Source organism: Diabrotica virgifera, chromosome 8, assembly GCF_917563875.1.
Source record: "Diabrotica virgifera virgifera chromosome 8, PGI_DIABVI_V3a".
NCBI lineage: Eukaryota > Metazoa > Arthropoda > Insecta > Coleoptera > Chrysomelidae > Diabrotica > Diabrotica virgifera.
This window is the reverse complement of record NC_065450.1, coordinates 157,751,765-157,773,541: the sequence shown is the minus strand read 5'-3', so window position 1 is coordinate 157,773,541 and position 21,777 is coordinate 157,751,765. Positions and strand designations below refer to the sequence as shown.

At 31.9% G+C, this 21,777-nt stretch overlaps 1 protein-coding gene across 1 annotated transcript in view; it reads left to right on the top strand.

Moving 5' to 3' along the window:
• Positions 1-20,992, top strand: part of LOC126890407 (microfibril-associated glycoprotein 4-like) — a 53,071-nt gene extending 32,079 nt beyond the window's left edge. Inside the window, exons 4-6 of the mRNA XM_050659312.1 lie at positions 3,133-3,354; positions 14,381-14,614; positions 20,706-20,992. Of these exons, the coding sequence (XP_050515269.1) occupies positions 3,133-3,354; positions 14,381-14,614; positions 20,706-20,875 (626 nt within the window). The 3' untranslated portion in view covers positions 20,876-20,992. The remainder of the gene's footprint in view (positions 1-3,132; positions 3,355-14,380; positions 14,615-20,705) is intronic.
• The last annotated feature ends 785 nt before the right edge of the window (positions 20,993-21,777 follow it).

The window sequence follows — 21,777 nt, the reverse complement described above, 5'->3', positions numbered from 1 at the left end:
CCAGCAATTTATTACTGGAATCGAATGTTATGATTGTATATATTAATATTATATATATGCAAATACCGCAGCTGGTGTGCTATTTTTTTAAAAACAAAATGGTGCCCCAAATCGTGTTTTTCAATTATTGCTCTATAACTCCTAAGATTTTAACTTTACACAAAAACACCCAAATAAGAATTCGCCGTAATTATATCTGTATAGAGACATGTTTTTCCCGATTTGCTTTGATGAAAATTTTCCTCGGAAAATGCGGGTTTTTGCCAACAAAATCTTTAATTTTAACTTTCATATTGTTTATAACTTCGTCACAAATGCCGGTCAAATTTGAAAGGCCGTATCTTAGGAACCACCCATCGCAATTAAACTTTGCTTCTGTAAAAAAAGGGTCCTGTCGCATAATTTTTAATAACGTTTTTGTAACTAAATTTAATTTAATAGTTGCTGAGATGTTCTATTTGTTTATAAGCCAAAAAATTGTTTATGATTTTTAAAACATTCCTGAGACCGCTCAAATAGTCCTATTTCAATTCTGTAAAGTATATTAGATTGGTAGGTATAGTGCCTTTTTATACGAAATTCATAGTTATTTTTGTGTACTATAATTATTATGGTTGTTATTGCGAATTGTTGCTAAACTATTTGCTAAATTTCCACCGGGTTCTGGACATACAATATATACCAAAATGCTTTTACGTCACCAAGCTATTTAAGTATAAATAAACAATTTCTTACTTAAATTTTTAGTTGAAATTTAAAGATTTTTTGGAAAAATCCGCATTTTCCGAGGAAAATTTTCGTCAAATCAAGTAGGGAAAAACATGTTTCTATGCAGAATTTAATTATAGTATGGTATAACTAGACCCAAACCCAGACGTCCAAAGTGAAAGTTATCCTCCAACACCAAATTATTCTATATGGTCCACATAATGTTCAGAAAAAAGGTACACCATTTTGAGTGTCGGGTTTGGGGGGAGAAATCGGTAAATTCGTAGTTTTTTACGTTTTTCGTAAATATTCTTAACAATATACGATTTAGCGTAAACAACCTTCTATACAAAAATGTTCTACATTAAATTTGAAATAAAAAAAAAGAATGTGTGTGTACTTTGTACGCACGTAAGAAGATATTCTTCTATTATATAATAGGTAATTTAAACGAAGTAAATATACTTAAAAGGTTATTTGTACTTATTTTATTTAAAAATCAAACTAACTTTCTTATCTACCACTTTCAAAAAAGAAGAATATCTTCAAAAATTATATAATAATATACTTACAATCATAAAATCTATAAAAAAATAAAAAAATAATAACTTGCTTGGGGCTTGAACCCACTTCACGTCTACCGCGCCGTACGAAAGTTGACGCCATTTCAAACTGCACCAATATCTCGTATACGTCATGTGGGAATATACACAAACTAAACGTTTACCCATTTATATGAATTTAATAAAATTATTAGTTTGATTTTTGTCGAAATAAAATACAACAAAATATAGAGTAAGAAAACGTTATATGAGATGAAGAATTGTAGAAAGTTTGTTCGTAATCAGATTATGTAAATTAAAGCATTGCCTACTAATAGGTAACTACATTATTTTGTTTACATTTTCCAAATAGATAGGTATTGAAGCTATTAGGTACTTCCAACTGAAACATTTAGAATTACGTACCTGCGGCTTTTAAAAACTATTTAAAAAGTCACTATAATTATAAATTTGATTTTATTTCTGTCCACACATCAATAAAGACTAATATTATACAATATTTTTGTTTACTGGTAACCTCCATATTGAACAATTATTGACAGATCATTTCAAAATTTCAACACCCAATCAGAGCCCGTATAACAACTAATACCATACTGTCGGTGTGCGCATGCGCGCGGATCAATCAAATTTTACCCTCAATCGATTCGCCGCTAAAGAAGAATATCTTCAAAAAGGCCCTATGCATAATCCTTCTAAAATGAACGGTTTCAAAGTTACTGAGGTAGTATAGTATAATTGGTCCAAAAAAAGGCCTAACCTAAAAATCCAAAGTAAAAGTCTTCCTCCAACACCAAATTGTTCTATATGATCCACAAATTGTTCTGTAAAAGGTTACACGTTACACCATTTTGAGCGTCCGGTTTGGAGGGAGATGGGGGAGAAATCGGTAAATTAGTAGTTTTTTTTAAGTTTTTCGTCAATATTTCTAAAAGTATGCTTTAGCGTAAACAATGTTCTATACAAAAATGTTCTACATAAAATTTAAAACAAAAAAAGTCCTACACATAATTGTTATAAAATCAACAGTTCCATAGTTACGCAGGGTGAAACGTGAAGGTTTTTATTGACGAGAAACTTAAAAAAACTACTAATTTATCGACTTCTCCCCCATCTCCCCCCCAAACCGGAAGCTTAAAATGGTGTAACTTTTAACTGAACCATATGTGGACCACATAGAACAATTTGGTGTAGAAGGAAAACTTTTATTTTGGATGTCTGGAATCTGGATTAGGCCTTTTTTGGACCAATTATACTATACTACCTCGGTAACTTTGGAACCGTTCATTTTAGAAGGATTATGCATGGGACCTTCTTTTATTTCAAATGCAATGTAGATAATTTTTGTATAGAGGGTTATTCATGCTAAACCGCACAGTTTTAGAAATATTGACAAAAAACGTAAAAAACTACGAATTTACCGATTCCTCCCCCTCTCCCCCGCCCCCAAACCCGACGTTCAAAATGGTGTGACTTTTTCTGAACATTATGTGGACCATATAGAACAATTTGGTGTAGGAGGATAACTTTCACTTTGGATGTCTGGGTTATGCCGTCTTTCGGATCAATTCTATTATACTATTAGGGTGAATGTTAATTTGAGTTTTTTTGGTGTAAAGTAAAAATGTTCGGAGTTATAGAGCAATAATTGAAAAAAAACACGATTTGAGGGCGCCATTTTGTTTATAAAATAGATAGCGTACCATCTACGGACTTTGCATACCTATATTATTAATATACAGTCATAAGATTCGATGCCAGCAATAAAATTGCTGGTAAATAACTTTTTCCAAAAATGTGCCAAGACTATAATCAGGCAAAGGTGTCTGTCTTCTCATTTTAATAGGAAACACTTTTACAGGGAATAATGTCTCAGGTATATATGAAATATTACCTCACAACAAATCCAAGCCCATTATGGTCCTTTGTGATATGGAGCTGCAAGGTGGTGGTTGGACCCACATTCAAAACAGATTTGATGGATCCGAAGATTTCTACAGAACTTGGCGCGATTACAAATTCGGGTTTGGAAACTTGGAAGGTGAATTTTGGATTGGACTTGAAATAATTTACTATCTCACAGGTATGTGTGGATTTCTTTTAAATTCTTATAGGCGAGGAAATAAATTATACCACCTCTCATTTTTCCACAAAAAGATTTTTTAAAGTAATATGGATCGTTATGAAACCTTTTGCATTCGATTCGAGAGAGCTTCAAGAAAATTCTAGGTATGAGGGATAAATGAAATATGCATTGTTGATGGTGAAAAAGGCATTGTTCAAAGTGCATCTTAAAGTGCTCAAAAAATAAAAATTCACACCTAAGGAAATAATTAAGGAAATGAGTTTAATTTTCATACTTTTGAGTTCGCTAAACAGGAATATCGGATAGGCGAAGCTGTAAGAGATATCTGGTACCCGGTAGCCTAATATGGACATCGTCTCCTGGAAAATCGTTGAAAACTTGTTATTCCGAAGTTTTTAAAGTCGCCAAACACGAATATTGCTTCGGCGATGCTGTACAAGGTACCTGGTGCCCGTGTCTATGCCATATCTTGGAGTTTCATGAAAATTCGTTATGAAAATACTTAAAGTTTATTATCTAGGGGGTTTTCAGATCGCTTAACGCGAATATTGCATTGAAGATGCGGTACCAGGTACCTGTTACCCGGTATCTACTTCATCACCTGGAGTTTTATGAAAATTAGTTATGAAAATAGTAGAAATTTATTATCTCGCAGTTTTTGAGGTCGCTAATCACGATTATTGCACAGAAGATGCAGTTCGAGGTACCTGGTGCCTGGTATCTACATCGTCTTCTGGAATTTTACGAAAATTCATTCTAAAATTCAACAGTGAGTAACAATAATAGCAGTAAGTTATTTGAACTGAGAGAGCAAATTACGAAAAAAATTAATTCAATTTTTTTTAATAGGTATTAATAATAATATTTTTAGATATAAAGATATCAGAACCTCAAGTAGTATACGACTAAAACTCTTACTAGCCTTAAAAACCCCGGAATAAGAAGTTTTAATCAATTTTATTATGAATAAAATTCCAGGAGACCACGTAGATAACGGGCAACAGGTACCTTTTACAGCATCTTAGATGAACACTCGTGTTCAGCTACCTCAAGAACCCCGAGATAATAAATTTTAACTATTTTCATAACGCATTTTCATGAAACTCCAGAAGACGACGTGTTTACCGGGATACCGGGTACCTTTTACAGCTTGACCGAGCCGATATTCCTGTTCAGCGACCTTAAAAACCGCCCGAATATGAAAATTGAACTCACTTCCATAATTATGGCCTAGTTGTAATTTTTATTTTTTGAACACTTTGAGATGTACTTTGGAAAATGCATATTCCTCCTCAGTGGCGGCCCGTGAGGTAGTGCCATAGAGCCATGGCACTACCTTGCTAACTATCCATAAACATATAAAACTTTTTGATCTTCATAAATTATATAAAATATGGCAACTATGGGCGCAATACAATCCCTGCCGACAGCGGAGAGTATTCGACAGGAGAATCTCCTTCGCGCCGAAGTCAGTACTGGCACGAGTAAAGAGAGAAAGATTTTACGAGCATTATATGTAAGTGACAGAGAAAGTGCTATATTGGACTATTAGTATACCTTACCATTAGAATCTCTGTGCCAGGCACGAGGGTATGAAGCCAGGTCTATTTATTTTGAGTTTCTTTACGTGCTGGTTTGTCGCTTTTATTATGTATATTTTCTGTTAAAAAGTTTTTGTATTTTAAACTTTTAGTGCATCATGATCGTGGGTATTTTGATAATATTTTGATTATTTATTAAGTTTAATTTATTAATTGACAATAAAGATTAGTATTTTAAAATTTTTTTGGTGGTTTTTCGCTAGAAAAAAAAAACTACAAATGTTATAAGGTGTTGTGGAGCTTTCGAGTTAGCTTTAAGAGGTCACGACGAAAAAGAAAATTCAGAAAATAGAGGCATATCGATACATTCCTGGCAAAGTAACGTAAGTGAGATTTTTGAAAATCATGTTTTTCCGTTAAACTAACGCTATTATTGTTCAGAAGGCACTGCCAAAGTGTAGTAAACCTATACATATATTATGTTTAAAGTAATTCTAGACTTACTACACTTTGGCAGTACCTTCTAAACAATAATCGTGCTAGTTTAATGGAAAAACATGATTTTCGCCAAAAATGTCACTTACGTTACTTTGCCAAAAATGTATCGATATTTAAGAAGCTGGTCAATTTTAGCGCCGAATTAGACAACGACTTAAAGGTTCATATTATTCAAAGTACCAGATCTTTCAAAGGGCTACCTTCTCCGGACATTTAGTTGCTTCTAATTTATTTATGTCGGAGAAGTTTTCTGCTTATAAGCATCAGTTCTCCGAATCATTTCTTAATGAACCATGGAGACAATTTTAATTTTTAAGCAAAACTCGGTTTAAAACTGAATTAGAAGTAAGTACTGTATTAGCGAGACGAATTAAGTACTACCTCTGGGGCTGTTTCGCTATCGGTTTTATTGTAGAGGGAAGGTTTAAAAAGCACATTTGAAGAAACTATTAAACTTTTAAGTATTTTAGTTATCATTCCTATATCAACATCTGAAGCAGAACGCTGTTTTTCGATGTTTACATCGAAACCTAGTGCTTTAGGTATGCTATCTGCAGAAAAGCATTTTGTAAATTGTATTGATAATTTTAATTATAAAGTCATTGAAAACTTTGCAACCAAAAAATAGAAGAATGAACTTCATATATCGTAAACTTTAAAAGTGACATTACAAAAATTTGTGCATGTGTGTGAATAATGAAATAGTATTATTTTTATAAATTGGTAAATAGAGACTAAATCGTAATAACAATTTTCAAGCACTATCAGCAGTAAATGCTGGTGGTAGGTTAAGAGGTTTTTATTATTAATTAATTTACGGAACTGTTTTGATCAATGTTGGACAATTGCTTGGCACCTCAGATCAATAAACTTAAGATATGTACATAAGATAAAAGTATCCGCGCATATTTTTTTTTAGTTTTTGTTGTCAGTATACCTTTTTTTGACAATATCGTGAATCCGTCACTAAAAATTTTGGCGGCTGCCCGAGTTGTGGCACTACCTTCTTAAAGTGGTACGAGCCGCCACTGTTCCTCCTACAACATGAAATTCTCTTTGTCCCTCATGCCATATGTAAAAGATTTTTTCTGAAGCTTTCACAAATCGAACGCAAAAGGTTTCATAACGATCTGTCTTACTTTAAAAAAGTTAGACGTTTAGGCGACTTTAGTGCTTTATTTCCGCTCCTATTATTTAAATTAAGTAATACGTCTTCTTTCCGTCGCTTTCATAAAATAGTGAAAATTAATTTCAGGGTTTAATGAGACAGTTTTTACACCAGTTCAAAATTTTTCATTGTATAATTTAAAAAATGATGTGTTGTCATTATATTTTCACTAGTAGTCCAGGGTAATAAGGTTTTTTCCATGACACTCGAGCAGCCAGGGTACTGAAGCGTTTTTTCGACAGGTAATACCTATAAGAGCAATTTGTAACTATTTCCTGCGTAGGATCTGACGGCCATTTTTATTTATAAACAATTAAGTGTCAAAAAATGGCATTTTTCCCTTTTTTTTCAAATCAATGGAAAACAGTGAAAGTTATGGTTTTTTTAGTACAAATATCTTTGAGATTATGGAAAAAGCTTTAAAATGACATATTACAAAGTTTGATATACTCATTTATTGTTAATATAATTGCGAAAAAAGGTCGGAATTGCAAAAAAAAATAATTTCGCAATATCTATTGTAAAAATTAGTGTACAGCTTTGAAATTTTTGTCATATAAGGGTTCTTTGGTGCTTAATATGCGATAAAAATTTCAAAGCGATTCATTCAATTGTTTAAATTTTATTCAAATTGTTTATCCCAGAGAGCATTTTTTTTACAATAACATAAGTCAGAAAAAAATGACGTTAGAACCATTCCACAGGTGTCAAATGAAAGAGCATCAGCTATATTTTCAACTTGGTTTAAAAAAAGCGAATAAAAAATGCATTTATTAGTAATAAATAATTATGCAAAAGTATCGTAAATCTTTCCTTATAAACTTTTTATTTTGTTATATAAGAAATTATATATATTAATTACAATTTTTTATCAATTATGATATAAATAACATTATTTGGTAGTTGTTCACTTAAAACAGGGTAAAAAAGTTAATTTTTTTGGAAAAAGTTATTCAAAAAGTTTATAAGGAAAGATTTACGATACTTTTGCACAATTATTTATTACTAATAAATGCATTTTTTATTCGCTTTTTTTAAACCAAGTTGAAAATATAGTTCATGCTCTTCCATTTTACATCTGTGGAATGGTTCTAACGTCATTTTTTTCTGACTTATGTTGGTGCAAAAAAAATGCTCACTGAGATAAACAATTCGAATAAAATTTAAACAATTGAATGAATCGCTTTGAAATTTTTATCACATATTAAGCACCAAAGAACCCTCATTTGACAAAAAATTCAAACCTGTACACTAACTTTTACAGCAGTTATTGCGAAAATAATTTTTTTGCAATTCCGACCTTTTTTCGCAATTATATTAACAATAAATGAGTATATCAAACTTTGTAATATGTCATTTTAAAGCTTTTTCCATAATCTCAAAGAAATTTGTACTAAAAAAATCATAAGTTTCACTGTTTTCCATTGATTTGAAAAAAAAGGGAAAAATGCCATTTTTTGACAGTTAGTTGTTTATAAATAAAAATGGCCGCCAGATCCTACGCAGGAAATAGTTACAATTTGTTCCTATAGGTATTACTTGTCGAAAAAACGCTACAGAACCCTGGCTGCTCGAGTGTCACGAACAGGGTATATTTTTGTCTTATTACCCTGGCCTATAGTAATACCACTAGAGGTCAAATTATTTCCGGAAATTTTTTTGAGATCATGAATATTTTGAAAATTTCCCGAGTCGCAGACGAGGGAAATTTTCTAAAAATATTCATGATCAAAAAAAAATTTCCGGATATTAATTTGACTTCGCGTGGTATTCGGTAAGAAAATTCCACACCAAATTTGCATTTGAAAATCCAAAGCTGCATGAACAGATTAATAGCGCGCCATAGCTTTGTCAGCAATTATTTAGGCTTTCAAATTCGTAATTTCTACTCATTGTAGTTGCATGGGAATACCATTTCAAGATAGAAAATAGTATATTCTTCAATTTTACATAAGTTTTGAGTAACTACAAATGATAGAAAATGAATCAAAACTAAATTATGCAAACAAATAAAAACCAGTCTGTCAAAAATGTTCTGTTATTGTAAACGTCAAAAAATTTCCACTATAATTCGCTGTTGGGTACCCCACGAGCAAAAAATTTCCGATAAAATACCTCCGTTGCCATGGTGATCTGTCAAAATAACGTATTTTGATTGGTTCAAAATTACAGGTGTGGAATTTTCTCTTAAATTATTGTTTTGTGTATTAGTCTGATAGAAATCAAAAACAATAATTGATCAAATACTAATTCTCCCGCTGCTTCTTCAAGTCTCTCCTCTATTGATATGCACTGTTACTCTGGACTAGACTCTCGTATTTTTTTTTCGAAAACCGTCTAAACTTAACCGACCACACAGCAGCCAATTGGCTTTTATAGTACCTCTTTCATTTATCTAAAATACCTATAAAACATTAAAAGGGTAAACCCTGTAGTTGGCTGTATACCTTTGTTAAGACAACGTAGAATGAAGTAAACACTTCTGTTGTATATAGGTATATTATAAATTTATTAAAAAATTTTAAAATTCATCCACAAGGGAGTGGTTGTACAAAACGTTTTCGGTCAAACTGACCATCCTCAGTGTAAACGTCCAGTGTACAAGTAATTGAAACTAGCCACTTGAATAGGTGTAAAACCTCAAAATAACATTATTGCTACATTATGAGCTGTATAGTAATCGACAATAAGTCGATGTCTTAAGATTAAAAATGTATCACATGTGGATGTATGTCATCCTTGCTCGGAATTAGCACAAGGTTGTGATCAGGTGAGAGGTTAACAACCAACTCTATGTGACAACCAATGTGACATACATCCACATGTGATACATTTTTAATCTTAAGACATCGACTTATTGTCGATTACTATACAGCTCATAATGTAGCAATAATGTTATTTTGAGGTTTTACACCTATTCAAGTGGCTAGTTTCAATTACTTGTACACTGGACGTTTACACTGAGGATGGTCAGTTTGACCGAAAACGTTTTGTACAACCACTCCCTTGTGGATGAATTTTAAAATTTTTTAATAAATTTATAATATACCTATATACAACAGAAGTGTTTACTTCATTCTACGTTGTTAAAATACCTATCTCATAATTTTGGAAACCTGTACCAACTTGTAGAGCTCTAGTAAAAGTACCATACCTAATATGACTTTGAAGTCATTTGGTAGTCTCCAAATGTGTCTGGCCACCCAAAAGCTAGTGACTCACATTCATAAAAGATAAATGGTTGACTGTTTTATGTTTTCTGCTGTAAAGTGTGCATGAAACCGCGTCATAATATGTGTTGTGTCGCTTAACACGTTGACGGCCAGAACGTCTAATTTCCATTGATGTAATGTGACACAACGTCTATAGACGTTGAATTTTCCCCTATTCTACTTTGCAAAATACATATAGGTAGTGTCACAACACTTGCTTATACATTTCACGCACTGTCCGTCAACGTGTTAACTGGCCCGCGTCCAGTAAGACTGCCTGATTCTGATTCTGTACTGCTTCCTGTTTATTGCGCTCCCTATTAGCGCATGCACGCGCAATGGACAGCCTAAGTCTGACGTCACAAATGTCACAAAATTGGGAGGAGCTTATATTGGCTCCAAACAATTTTGATTGTAACGTTAAATGGTCATAATGGAATTTTTCATCTATGTGCTTTGTGTGGCAAAATAAGACTTCATTTACGTATTTCGTTAAAGAAATCTGTTAATTAAGAGATTTTTATTCGTTTTTGCTCAGGTGGTTTTTATTCCTTAGTGATTGAAAATAAACATAACCTCAACATTATTTACGTTCTAATCATTGCATTAAATTAACTCACCTGGGCCAAAACGAATAAAAATCTCTTAATTGGCACGTTTATTTACCTAAATGAAAAGTCTTGTTTTGTCACAAAAACCACGTACCTAAACAATAAGTTAAAAATTCCTTATCAGTGTTTAACATTATAAACAAAATTTAGTCATTCCAATGAAACGTCAAACATGGCCGGGTGTGGGCAAAATCTAACCTTACATCGACATTAATTTCATTTAATTTGTAAAGAAAATCCTGTTTGGTTGTTTTTTTTATGTTAATTGTGTAGGGAAATCTGCGAAATTGTGATAACAAATTAAATATGAAGTGGTATATCGCCTACAGAACTGAATTATCCCATATTAGTTACCAGTTTGTGTCAATAACTACTATGGGATAATTCAGTTCTGTAGGCGATAAGCTAGTTTATATTTATTTGCTATCACAATTTCGGTGCACAATTAACAATAAAAAACAAAACCAAACAGGATATTCTTTACAAAACTGATGTAAACCCTATATTATTAAATTTTTCCCACTGCCGGCCATATTATATCACGTGATTTGGAATGGTCAATTGTTTGGAGCCAAATATAAGCTCCTCCCAATTTTGTGACGTCAAGACTTAGGATGTCCATAAGCATTCTTAGATATTCATGACGGGATATAGTTTTCCGATGAGATCTATGTTTTGTTGAATCCAAAATTTTTAGGTTCGCTGTGGTATTTTTTGGCAGTCCTACAACCGGCACTCTACTCTACCTACTATCCTGTTGGTCGGTAAACTAAAAAGAGTGATAAATATTACTGTTCACTGCTAAAGGTTATAAAGCCCTATGGTTTTTTTTACTAGACTATCCTTTATTTCTGTGTATATATTGTTATGATCTGCTTTTTATTGATTTTATATTAATTATTATTTATTTGATTAATTATTTAATTGTCGCAAATCATACATAAAAATTGAATAAAAAATCTCAGGGTGCCTTTTTTATACTATTAAAAAAAAATCCAAATTATCTCACGTTATACTTATCTTCTCTCGTGGGTTCAGTATCTCTGAGTTGATCCTAATCGGGATAAAATAGGGAGAAGAAATAAAGCAAAATAATAAAATAAAAATACAGAATTCACTTTTATTTATCAAAATCAATACTCTGAAATCTATCGAATCTAAAAACCTGTGGACACAGATGTCCGAATGAAATTTATACCACTTAAATTTATTATAGTTAAAAAAAAACAATTTATCGGTTTGTTCCCGATGACTTTGGTAAAACAAACTAAACAAAACAAATTTATGTATTCGCAAGATTACCTGTATTTACTATTTACTTTTTGAAATATTGGAATTTTAATTCATATGCTTTTTACTCAAAAATTTAGTTTCCGAACATAAAAATCTCTTTCACATAAATTGACTGACCTTTTGCTTCACTCACTCTGATGTCTTCTCGTGACCCAAAACAGCTCTCCCTCGTTGACTATGTTAAAGGCTACTCATCAAAGCCTCTCTCCGTTGTCCAGCTTCAAAACTATCAGCATACCAGCACCAATTCTCCAACAAGCCGGGTCTCTTTTGACACGTACTCGATTCAAACAAAACTCCAAAAATTCTCTGCTCTCCTTCTCACAATAATACAGAATCAAAGAGGTATTTCGTCTCAATTTGATCTGTCTCTCGTTCCACTTTTCAACACTATTCTCCACTATCAAACAGCCACTGGTATCTGCTAACTATCTATCCACTAACACGTCGAACCGCTCCTTAGCGATGCCTAAAACATAATGCCTTCCTTTTCAAACTCTCTCAATCATTCTAACTACTTTTCCCCTTCCACATTGCCAAGCATCAGAAACCTCGACTTTTCCATTCGACAAACAAAACAGTCATTTTCAAAATTATTCCGACAATCCTAATTACTTTCGGAGAAACTCTCCAACATATACTCGTGTTGAAATAAAGATATTAAAATTCCAACTTTCTTTTCAATTATCAATTTCGAGAAATTTATAATTACCTATACCCTAAATAATCTTTTTCCATTTTAAATCTAAATACATCGTTATTTTCACTTTAATTATTCACAAAAGTCTTTAATGGTTCATCGGAAAGCTCATTAAAAGTGAAATCTACTTACATCCAAACTACATTCTAAGAAATATCTACAGCTCAATATACAGGGTGTATCTAATTTATGTTCCTTAACGATGCCAAAAACATAATGCCTTCCTTTTCAACCTCTCTCAATCATTCTAACTACTTTTCCCCTTCCACATTGCCAATAATCAGAAACATCGGCTTTTCCATTCGAACAAACAAAACAGTCACCCTCAAAATTATTCCGATCATCCTAATTACTTTCTGAGAACTATACAATATTTACTCGTGTTGAAACAAAGATACTAAAATTCCAAACTGTCTCCATAAAACCACTTTTCTAGAAATTGATAATTACCTCTAAACTAAACAATCTTTTTCCATTTTAAATCTAAATACATCGTTATTTTCACTTTAATTATTCACAAAAGTCTTTAATGGTTCATCGGAAAGCTCATTAAAAGAGAAATCTACTTACATCCAAACTACATTCTAAGAAATATCTACAGCTCAATATACAGGGTGTATCTAATTTATGTGCCCGCGTTATTTAAAAAAAAATTTAATTTAATTTTTATTTTGCTTTTGATTGATAAAATTGAAAACACAATAATATATTGTTATTTGAAGGATATTGTTTCTTCTGTTTCTGTTCCTCATAGCATGCCCAAGATATTTATATTTCCAGTTTTTTATGGTATTCAAAATTTCCAGATATTTTTGAATAGGTACGCTCAAGCAAAGCTATCAAAGGATACACGAAAACTGTACACAATATAAAATTATGATCATTTGCTACTTAAGCAAAAATATTGCTACAGCTTCCGAAAACTGAACTCAAACAAGTAGAGCAGTTCTTAAGACACCATATACTCAGATATTCACTCCGTAAATTTGGCTAAGTTAACAGAGCAGTGCGGAGATTTTAATAAGATGCAAAGTAAATAACCGATATATTGTTGATAATAGCAGGGCAAGTTGTAGCAAAGAATTGACGGAAGGCAAGGCAACTGTTAGAATAGGTCTTTAAGAAAAGGCTTCGGTGAACAAGGTACCTTCAAAACGGATAATAGGTTTCCTTAGAAATTTAGATTAAGATAATCAAAGTAAAATTGCAAAAACGAATGGGATAAAAACAATATTTCTAGATTACATAAGAATTATATTAAATGGTACGCAGGCGGCTACAAAGCAACAGGAGATACTAAGATAGAAGCCCACGGAATTATAAACAGTTAAAAAACTTAAACCAAACGCCAATAACTTATAAACAAAATTAAATTTATGCTTTCAAAGATACACCTAGCTCAACTTTGGCAAAAATATCTGAAACAATAAAATGTGACCATTTCGGATAGTCAAGCATTAAGGAACACACTGAGAGCACATGTGATCAACTTGGAGGTCAGATGGCATCGCTTAGAGTAAATACCGAATATTCACAATTGGATACCTTATTTTGAATATCGGGACATACCGTAGTGAAGAGGAAAATTTGGACGAATTAGTTATCCCAATAGAAACAATCGTTAAGAAGAATTAGATGGAAAATAATACTTTTAGGGCCGGTTGTTCGAACGCTAATCAACAATGATCACTAACAAATATTTAATTACTCTCACTAACTGTCAATATCAATTTTGATTGGGTTGCTGAAAATATAATTGACTATAATTATGAGATTAGTTAATCAATTAACATAACAATTATTAACATAATTGATTAACTAATTTCATAATTGTAATCCATAATTATGTTTTCAGCAACCCAAACAAAGTTGACATTGATAGTTGGTGACAGTAATTAAATATTTGATAATGATTATTTTTGATTAGCGTTCGAACAACCGGCCCTTAGTGATCTATTTGGTTTTTGAAAATTTATTTATTTATTCTTAATGTATTTCAGCATTTGAGGATATGGAGCTCTTGGTAGAACTAACAGACAAAAACGATGTAAAGTACTATGCGAATTATGGACGGTTTTCGATTGGACCAGAACTAGATGGTTACATTTTAAAAGCTGCATCACCTTATAGTGGCACTGCAGGAGATAATATGGACTATCATTTGGGGCAAAAGTTTACCACCAAGGATCTGGATCAGGACAAATGGCCTCAGGATAATTGTGCAAACTTTTCAAGTAAGTCTTTAATAAACAAAGTTTCGTTTACTCTTTAGTATGAAAAATAGTAATACGTAATCTTTTTGGGTACGCTGTATGGTACTCCGTATAATACCAAAACGAGCAAAATAACTACTTATAAACCAGGAGAAGGTACTAGTGAAGATCAAGTTAAATTAGAATCCAAAATCATATTTCGAGATTCATATTTCATTTGAACTATGTATACATATTATAGAGTTTTTCTTTATATTCCCTTTCAAGCATAAAACATCAAAGTTAGTGCAGTCACTGAAGGCTTTCACCTCCGATTTCGTTGAACCTCCATCGATTTCCATGAAAATTGGTGAGCTGTTAGAGGATACCTCAAGGAAGAAAGGTGACATGATTCCAACTTCCGCTTTTACCCTGAGGGTGGATGATACCCCCTTGCAAGAGTGAAAATTATTTTATTAAAAATAATACCATAAATCAATAGAGGGAAAATTTAGAAACAAAATTTATTATATAAAGTTATTAACATAAATCAATACTTGTTGAATTACTAAAGATCAAAGATTTTATTTTCTCGTAAAAAAAATGTATGTTTTAAAGCTGTTTTTCAAGTATACTGCCGCGCTAAGCCCAAAAGCGGGATCTGATTTTTTATCAAAAATAAGATTTTTATATTTTTAGGTAGAATAGGGTATTTAGTATATATTTATAAAGTCTTTGGAGTTGTAGAAGCATTATATTTTAAATAAAATTGCAATTTTGTTAGCGGTATCTACACTTTTCAGTTAAAATACTAAGCAATTTGGCGGCAAATGTTAAATACTATGGCGTTTTGACGGTATCTGCTACAGTTGCCGTCCATATACCTTAGCATATTGCACTTACCGCTAATCTACTTTCAAGAATTTTACGCCTACATTTAGAAACCGCCAAATCGCCTTAATATTACAAAGTAAATTCGGCCTAATTTTACAAGGTTAAATTATTGTGTTAGTTGAAAGAGTTGTGTTAGTAAAAGAAATAATTAGCGAGGATGGTAAGAACTTTTCGAGATTATTATATCTATTGAAATATATTTTCATTTTTGTTTATACTATTTCAAGAATTAACCATTTATGTTGTCCTAAACAATGTGAATCTGCGCCAAGTGGATGATTTATATGTATGTTAAACCCTTTGTTAGGTTGCAACAACTAAATCAATGCAACCCATTGATTGCATTTTTTTTTGTTTCAATACAAGCTATTATCATTGTTTAACTAGACAATGTCTAATAGTAGTCTAGTTATACAATGCTATTATAGATACGGGATTGTAGATTTGGGATATCTTTACCTTATCTTTTGAGAATCCTTTACATAAGTTTTATACAAAAATGCTGGTTTTATTCCTTTATAAATTTTCTAAGAATGCGTCAGGTACCTGGATAATGATCTAAAAATTTGTTTGCAAGAAACAAAATAAAAGTAGCTGAGAAAATAAAGTCAAAAGTATGGTTTACAATCACATTTACAGTTGAAGAATTCTTTAAAACGCAGATGTTTAAACAGCTATAACAATCTGAACGGATTCTGGTTTTTCGTTGTATAAGTACAGTTCTGCCCAAATTATTAGACGCACTATAAAATATTTTATAAAAAAATGATAATTATGAGGTAATACCATTGTAATACTAAATAGGTTTTGTGTATGTACCGGACACAAGGTATGGTGTTCGATTGTCTATTAAATTGTCTATATTGAATCGCAAATAGAACATTAATATTAATGAACCAATATGTATTTATTGACTCTTGAAAGAAAACAGATATAACGACAACTAAAGATTCTCAATTTGTTGTTGTCATATTGTGGCTCAACAAAATAATAACATTTAATAGTACTTTAATTCTTTCAATTTAATAAACTGGAATACACAGAAAACCTTTCTATTTCATATCAATCACAACTATAAACCACATACCGCTAATAGGCTTAGTTTTATAGTAAGTTTTGATAAAACGTTTTAGCGGTATCTACCTCTTTTTATATAAAACTTTGTTTTAAAATATAATCAACGGTTCCCTTAATAAACTGGGGCATATATCCATGCATAAAAACTATTAGCTAGTCCATAAATCCCTAACGGGCCAAAATTTTAGCATTCAATTTTGAAATCGATTTTGCCACCATTTTCTCAAATGTTAGTTACCGCCTTTGGGCCTAGCACGGCAGTATACCTCAAAAGCTATGAGCTTTTACAAAAAAGTTATAATTACCAAAATAGAAGGTAACAAAAATTGAATACAATTTTCACTTAAAGAACTAAACTAAAATTAACTCAAAGTGAGTTATGGGTATGGGTAATTTAATATACCTCTTTTTCTACGAGTACTCAAATCTAAGTATTCGAGCTTAAATAACGGGAAAACGATGCATTTTATAAAATATACCTGTTGAACACTTGTCAAAGTACTTCAGAATACCTATCAAATGAGTTCCAGAAAAAGTTAATGGCATTAAGATAAAACAAATTATGATGAAAATAAGAGAACGATTTTTTTAGGAAAAAGTGAAAAATAAAACATACGCTATTTCCACATAAATTAAAATTTATAATAATCCTTAAAAGAATCTCTTTGTATTAGCATAATTAATGATTTCAACAATTTTCACCGGGTTAGAGTGCATATTTTTGAAAAAATGATATATTTTAACAAAATCAGGATTTTTAAAATTATGGCCATTTTCATTTTCTTTTGATAATAACTCCAAAAATACTTTATATAGGTAAAAAATCATATATAACCAAATTTTAGTTTTCTCTATATCAAATATTTTAGTTTTATACTATTTCTGTTGGGTGAAAAATAACCGAGATAGAAACGTTTAAAGCTTAAATTTGGCTGCGAGGACCATGTAACCGTGGCCATAACCTTTGATTTTTGAAAAGTTTAAAAGATTAAGTTTAACGCTTTTTAATAGCCTTTTGAACTATCTTTTAAATAGTTTTTAGGTGAATCTGCTGGCGTAAAAATTAACGGAGTTATTAAAAAAACCATAACATTTTTTGGAAAAGATTTTAAAAGATAGAGTTTGAAACATTTTTGGAGCTTTAACTTTAATGCTATCAACTTGTTCGGGATCTCATTTGATAGATAACTCTAAGTATTTTCACAAAAATGTTTAATGAGTTTATGTTATAAAAAGCATCATTTTCCCGTAATTTAAGCTTGAATACTTAGATTTGGGTACTCGCCGAATAAAATATACATTCAATTGTCTATAACATACGTTTAGTTAACACTAAAACGTTTCTTTGATAAGGAGTTTATTTATTTTTTTATTAGCTTCAATTTTGTTAATAATAACTTTTTTGCACAAACTTATAATTTTTGAGTTATTTATGAAAAATCGGTTAAAAACATGCATTTTCTCACGAAAAACTAAAATTTTTGATCTGTAATAACTCAAAAAGTTTTGATTTATTTTAATAGCTTTATAAAACCGCCTCAGTCCATAGGTCCAGTCAGCTGGACAATGTTTACTAATTTATTACACGGTGACTATTCGGGTTGGGTATCGCTGCGTTCTATATTGCAGCATATTGGACTTCCTATTTATCAGTCAAATTTACTTATTTGAAAAATTTGACAACAGCGCCTACCTCGGTAGTTTGTTGTTACATGTGGTGAAACTTTTTAAGTTATGATGACTCCACAAAAATACAGTAAGTTGTAGTGTTTTTCTGTACTTTAAAGTATTGATTGTTTTTAATGTATGTTACTTGATGATTGGACGTATTTGTGGTAAATATATATTTGAAAATAATTACAACTGGACACGTTAGCGGTCCATTAAACTTTTTGTCCAGCATTTTGGACATTGGGACTTAGTTTAGCAGAAAGGACAAAAAGAATACTAGAAACAGTAGAGATGAAAACATTGCGAAAAATCGATGGTAAGACGATGTGGGATAGAGCTAGAAGTGCAGATATACGAAGGAGATGCAAGGTGGACAACACATATGTGAACGACCACATAAGTCGAATGACAACAAATAGAGTAGTAAGGACGGCGAGAGACGGTTCCCCAATAGGAAGACGATCAGTGGGAAGACCACGAAAAATATGGAATGACAACTTACTGGAGGCACATTGAAAAACAAATAGAGTAATTTCTATATAAAAAGAAGAAGAAGAAGAAGAAGAAGAAGGGACTTAGTTAGCCAAATATGCTACCATACTCACATTTTCTAAGATTAGTTACAGATAGTAAAAGGATAGTGATGGAAAGTGCATTGGAGGCTATTTTGACAGATAACGATTTTTTCATCAATGAAGATAACGATAATGATCAAAGGAAATGGATTTACAGGAATTTAAGCTGTATGTTGGAAGGTCACTAGCTCTAGGTGTTAAGCCTGCAAGTGGGAGACGAGCTAGTGCGTCTATTTCAAGAAAACCGGAGACATCTGAAGATGAAGAGCCCATAATTCCTGTAAAAAGATCTACAGTGCCAATATGCTCTGTCAGCAATATAATTTTTATCGCGTTGCCTAAACCTCTTGAATGCACTAAAAAGACGAGATCTTTTGTACAAAATGCAAAATGTATATGTGTATTTCTCCTGAACCAAAATGTTTTCTCAGTTTCATACTTAAATTATATGAAAGCTAAGTCCTGATGTCCATTATGCTGGACCTGTCATATTATGTCTGTCAAATAATTTTTTTATAGTTTTTATAAATTTTCATTTATTGTTTTCATAAATGAGGAGAGAAAAGAGAAAATATTGTTAAAATAATAAAAACTTTTTCTTGGGGCTGAAGAGGATAACAAATTTTGCTTAGAATTTGTCCCCCTATCTAATTATGGGGTTATGTTTAATAAGACAATTTTCATGCAAATCGATGGAGGTTGAACGCAATCGGGGGTAATAGCTCATATCCACCTTCAGTGGCCGCACTAAGTGGCGCCCTTTCGGCTTTATATTGCTTCATTATTAATTTTTTTTGTCCAATATGCCCTAGTTTAGCTCTATATAGTAGCTATTCCCTTTTTTTTTTGTCTATTATTTATTTTATAATCTATTTTCCATCTAATAAGAAAATGTAAAGAACCACTTTCACATCTCTAACCGATTATCAGCAACGGAGCCTTTGTTAATCCTATATGTGTGGATTACTTCTTCTTCTTTCCCTTTAATTGTCACAATGGTACTAAATGTGAGAAATTTGACCTAGGCTGACTGTCCGTCTGTCCATCCGACCGCGAATATAACTCCTCCGTCACTATACCAGGTAGAATGACAAATGAGATGTCAAATGAAAGCATATAATCCAAGGATGGTACTAAAGGTGAGAAATTTGACCTAGGACTTCTAGTTTTAGAAGTGCGACCGAAAGTACAGTTTTAAAGTCACCGGAATAGTACAAGTGATATATTATTTGACGCGTCTTCGCAAAACGAGAAATAATATATACTTCCGGTTTCATGTCTGTCTGTCCGTCTGACCGTCCGTCCTCGAATACAACTCCTTCGTTATTAATAGAATGACAGATGAGGTGTCGAATGAAAGCACATAACCCAAGGATGTTATTAAACATGAGAAATTTGGTTTCGGACTTGGGTTTTAGAGTTGCAACCTTAATTTAAAGTCACCGAAATAGTATAATATATATGTCATTTGACGTGCCTTAGCAAGATGGGAACAAATGTAAAAATTTTGGTTTTTCTATCATTTCCAGTTAAAAGGTTCTAACCGGATGTGCCATATTATAGTAGCAGAAATACATGTAACATATCAATCGAAGCGTATTGAAAAGTCGAGTTTAAATCTTTAGTTTCGATTTCGAAGTCATTTCTGTTTAAACAATTAGGTAATAAAAGTTACACGAAGGGTTTAAATATCGACTTCCAGTTCTACTTTCGATTATTTTGGGTGAAAACCTACGACTTACGAAGTCGAATTACTTATTTGTATACGACTGTAGAAAAATTTTTGTATGCAACACATTCATAAACTGTTTTTTTTTTCACTCTACACTTTTTGCATAAATTAGATACTCTGTGTAGTAATATTTTCAAAGTTTCTGCTTTTTAATTTTTTAACAACTAATGCTATTTTCTTGCAGTGGGTGGTTGGTGGTATAACAATTGTTATGCCAGCAATCCTAATGGACAACATCGAAATATGAAACACTTCGAGGAAATAAAGCGAAAAGGTATGAACTGGGACAAAATTTCATCTCCAGATGGATACTTTTTATATGGAACTCGAATGTTAGTAAGACCAAAACACTAGAAACATATAGTTTTTTAGGCAGCAATGGACTGAAAATAAGTAATGTTAATTTACCAAGTAACGTTAAGTTAATGTAAAATGAAAATCTGTATTTTAATAAATTTAAATTTTGAAATATTTTGTAATATTTTTTCGATGCCTTGTTTATGTACCTACATTACTACTTACACCTTATATTACATAAGAAAATAAGAAAACTTCAGCATGCAATTTCCACTACATTTTGATACACAATTGGTTTAATAACTATGACAACAATAGTCAAGTCATGGTTTTCTTTGATTGATAAATGTCAAATTTAATGAACTAGTAGATAATGGTAGTGGAGCCCAAGCGGGGATTTTTGCAGTTACTCGAGCGCGTTAGATTATCACATGGGGAGAAATCTTGTACCATGTAAATGTACTGCTACCATAATATATTGGATCTTAATACAAGGAAGTTCGTTTGAGGGTGTCCGAAAAAAATCTATCCTTAGAAAATCTCTTAATCGTCAGATTAAGATAAGGTAAGTTAAGTTCATGCAGAACAGTATATATTTTAAAAATCTTATGGTTTTGCTGCCTGTAAGGAAATGGGTGACTCTCACAGTTTCAGAAGAAAAAAGCGAATATTTCGAAAAGTAAACGTCAGATCGAAAAACTAAAAAATACCTGTTCAATATTTTACAAAAATCTATCGAATGATACCAAACAGGACCCCCTACGGAGAGGGGTGGGGGATAAATTAAAAATTTTAAATAGGAACCCTGCAATATTTCGCGAAATTAACGAGAAACTGCAAAATACAGGTATTCAATATTTTCGAAAAATCTATCGAATGACACCAAACACGACTCTCCGCGGAGGTGGGGTGGAGAGTTACTGTAAAATTTTGAAGAGGAGCCCCATTTTTTATTGCAG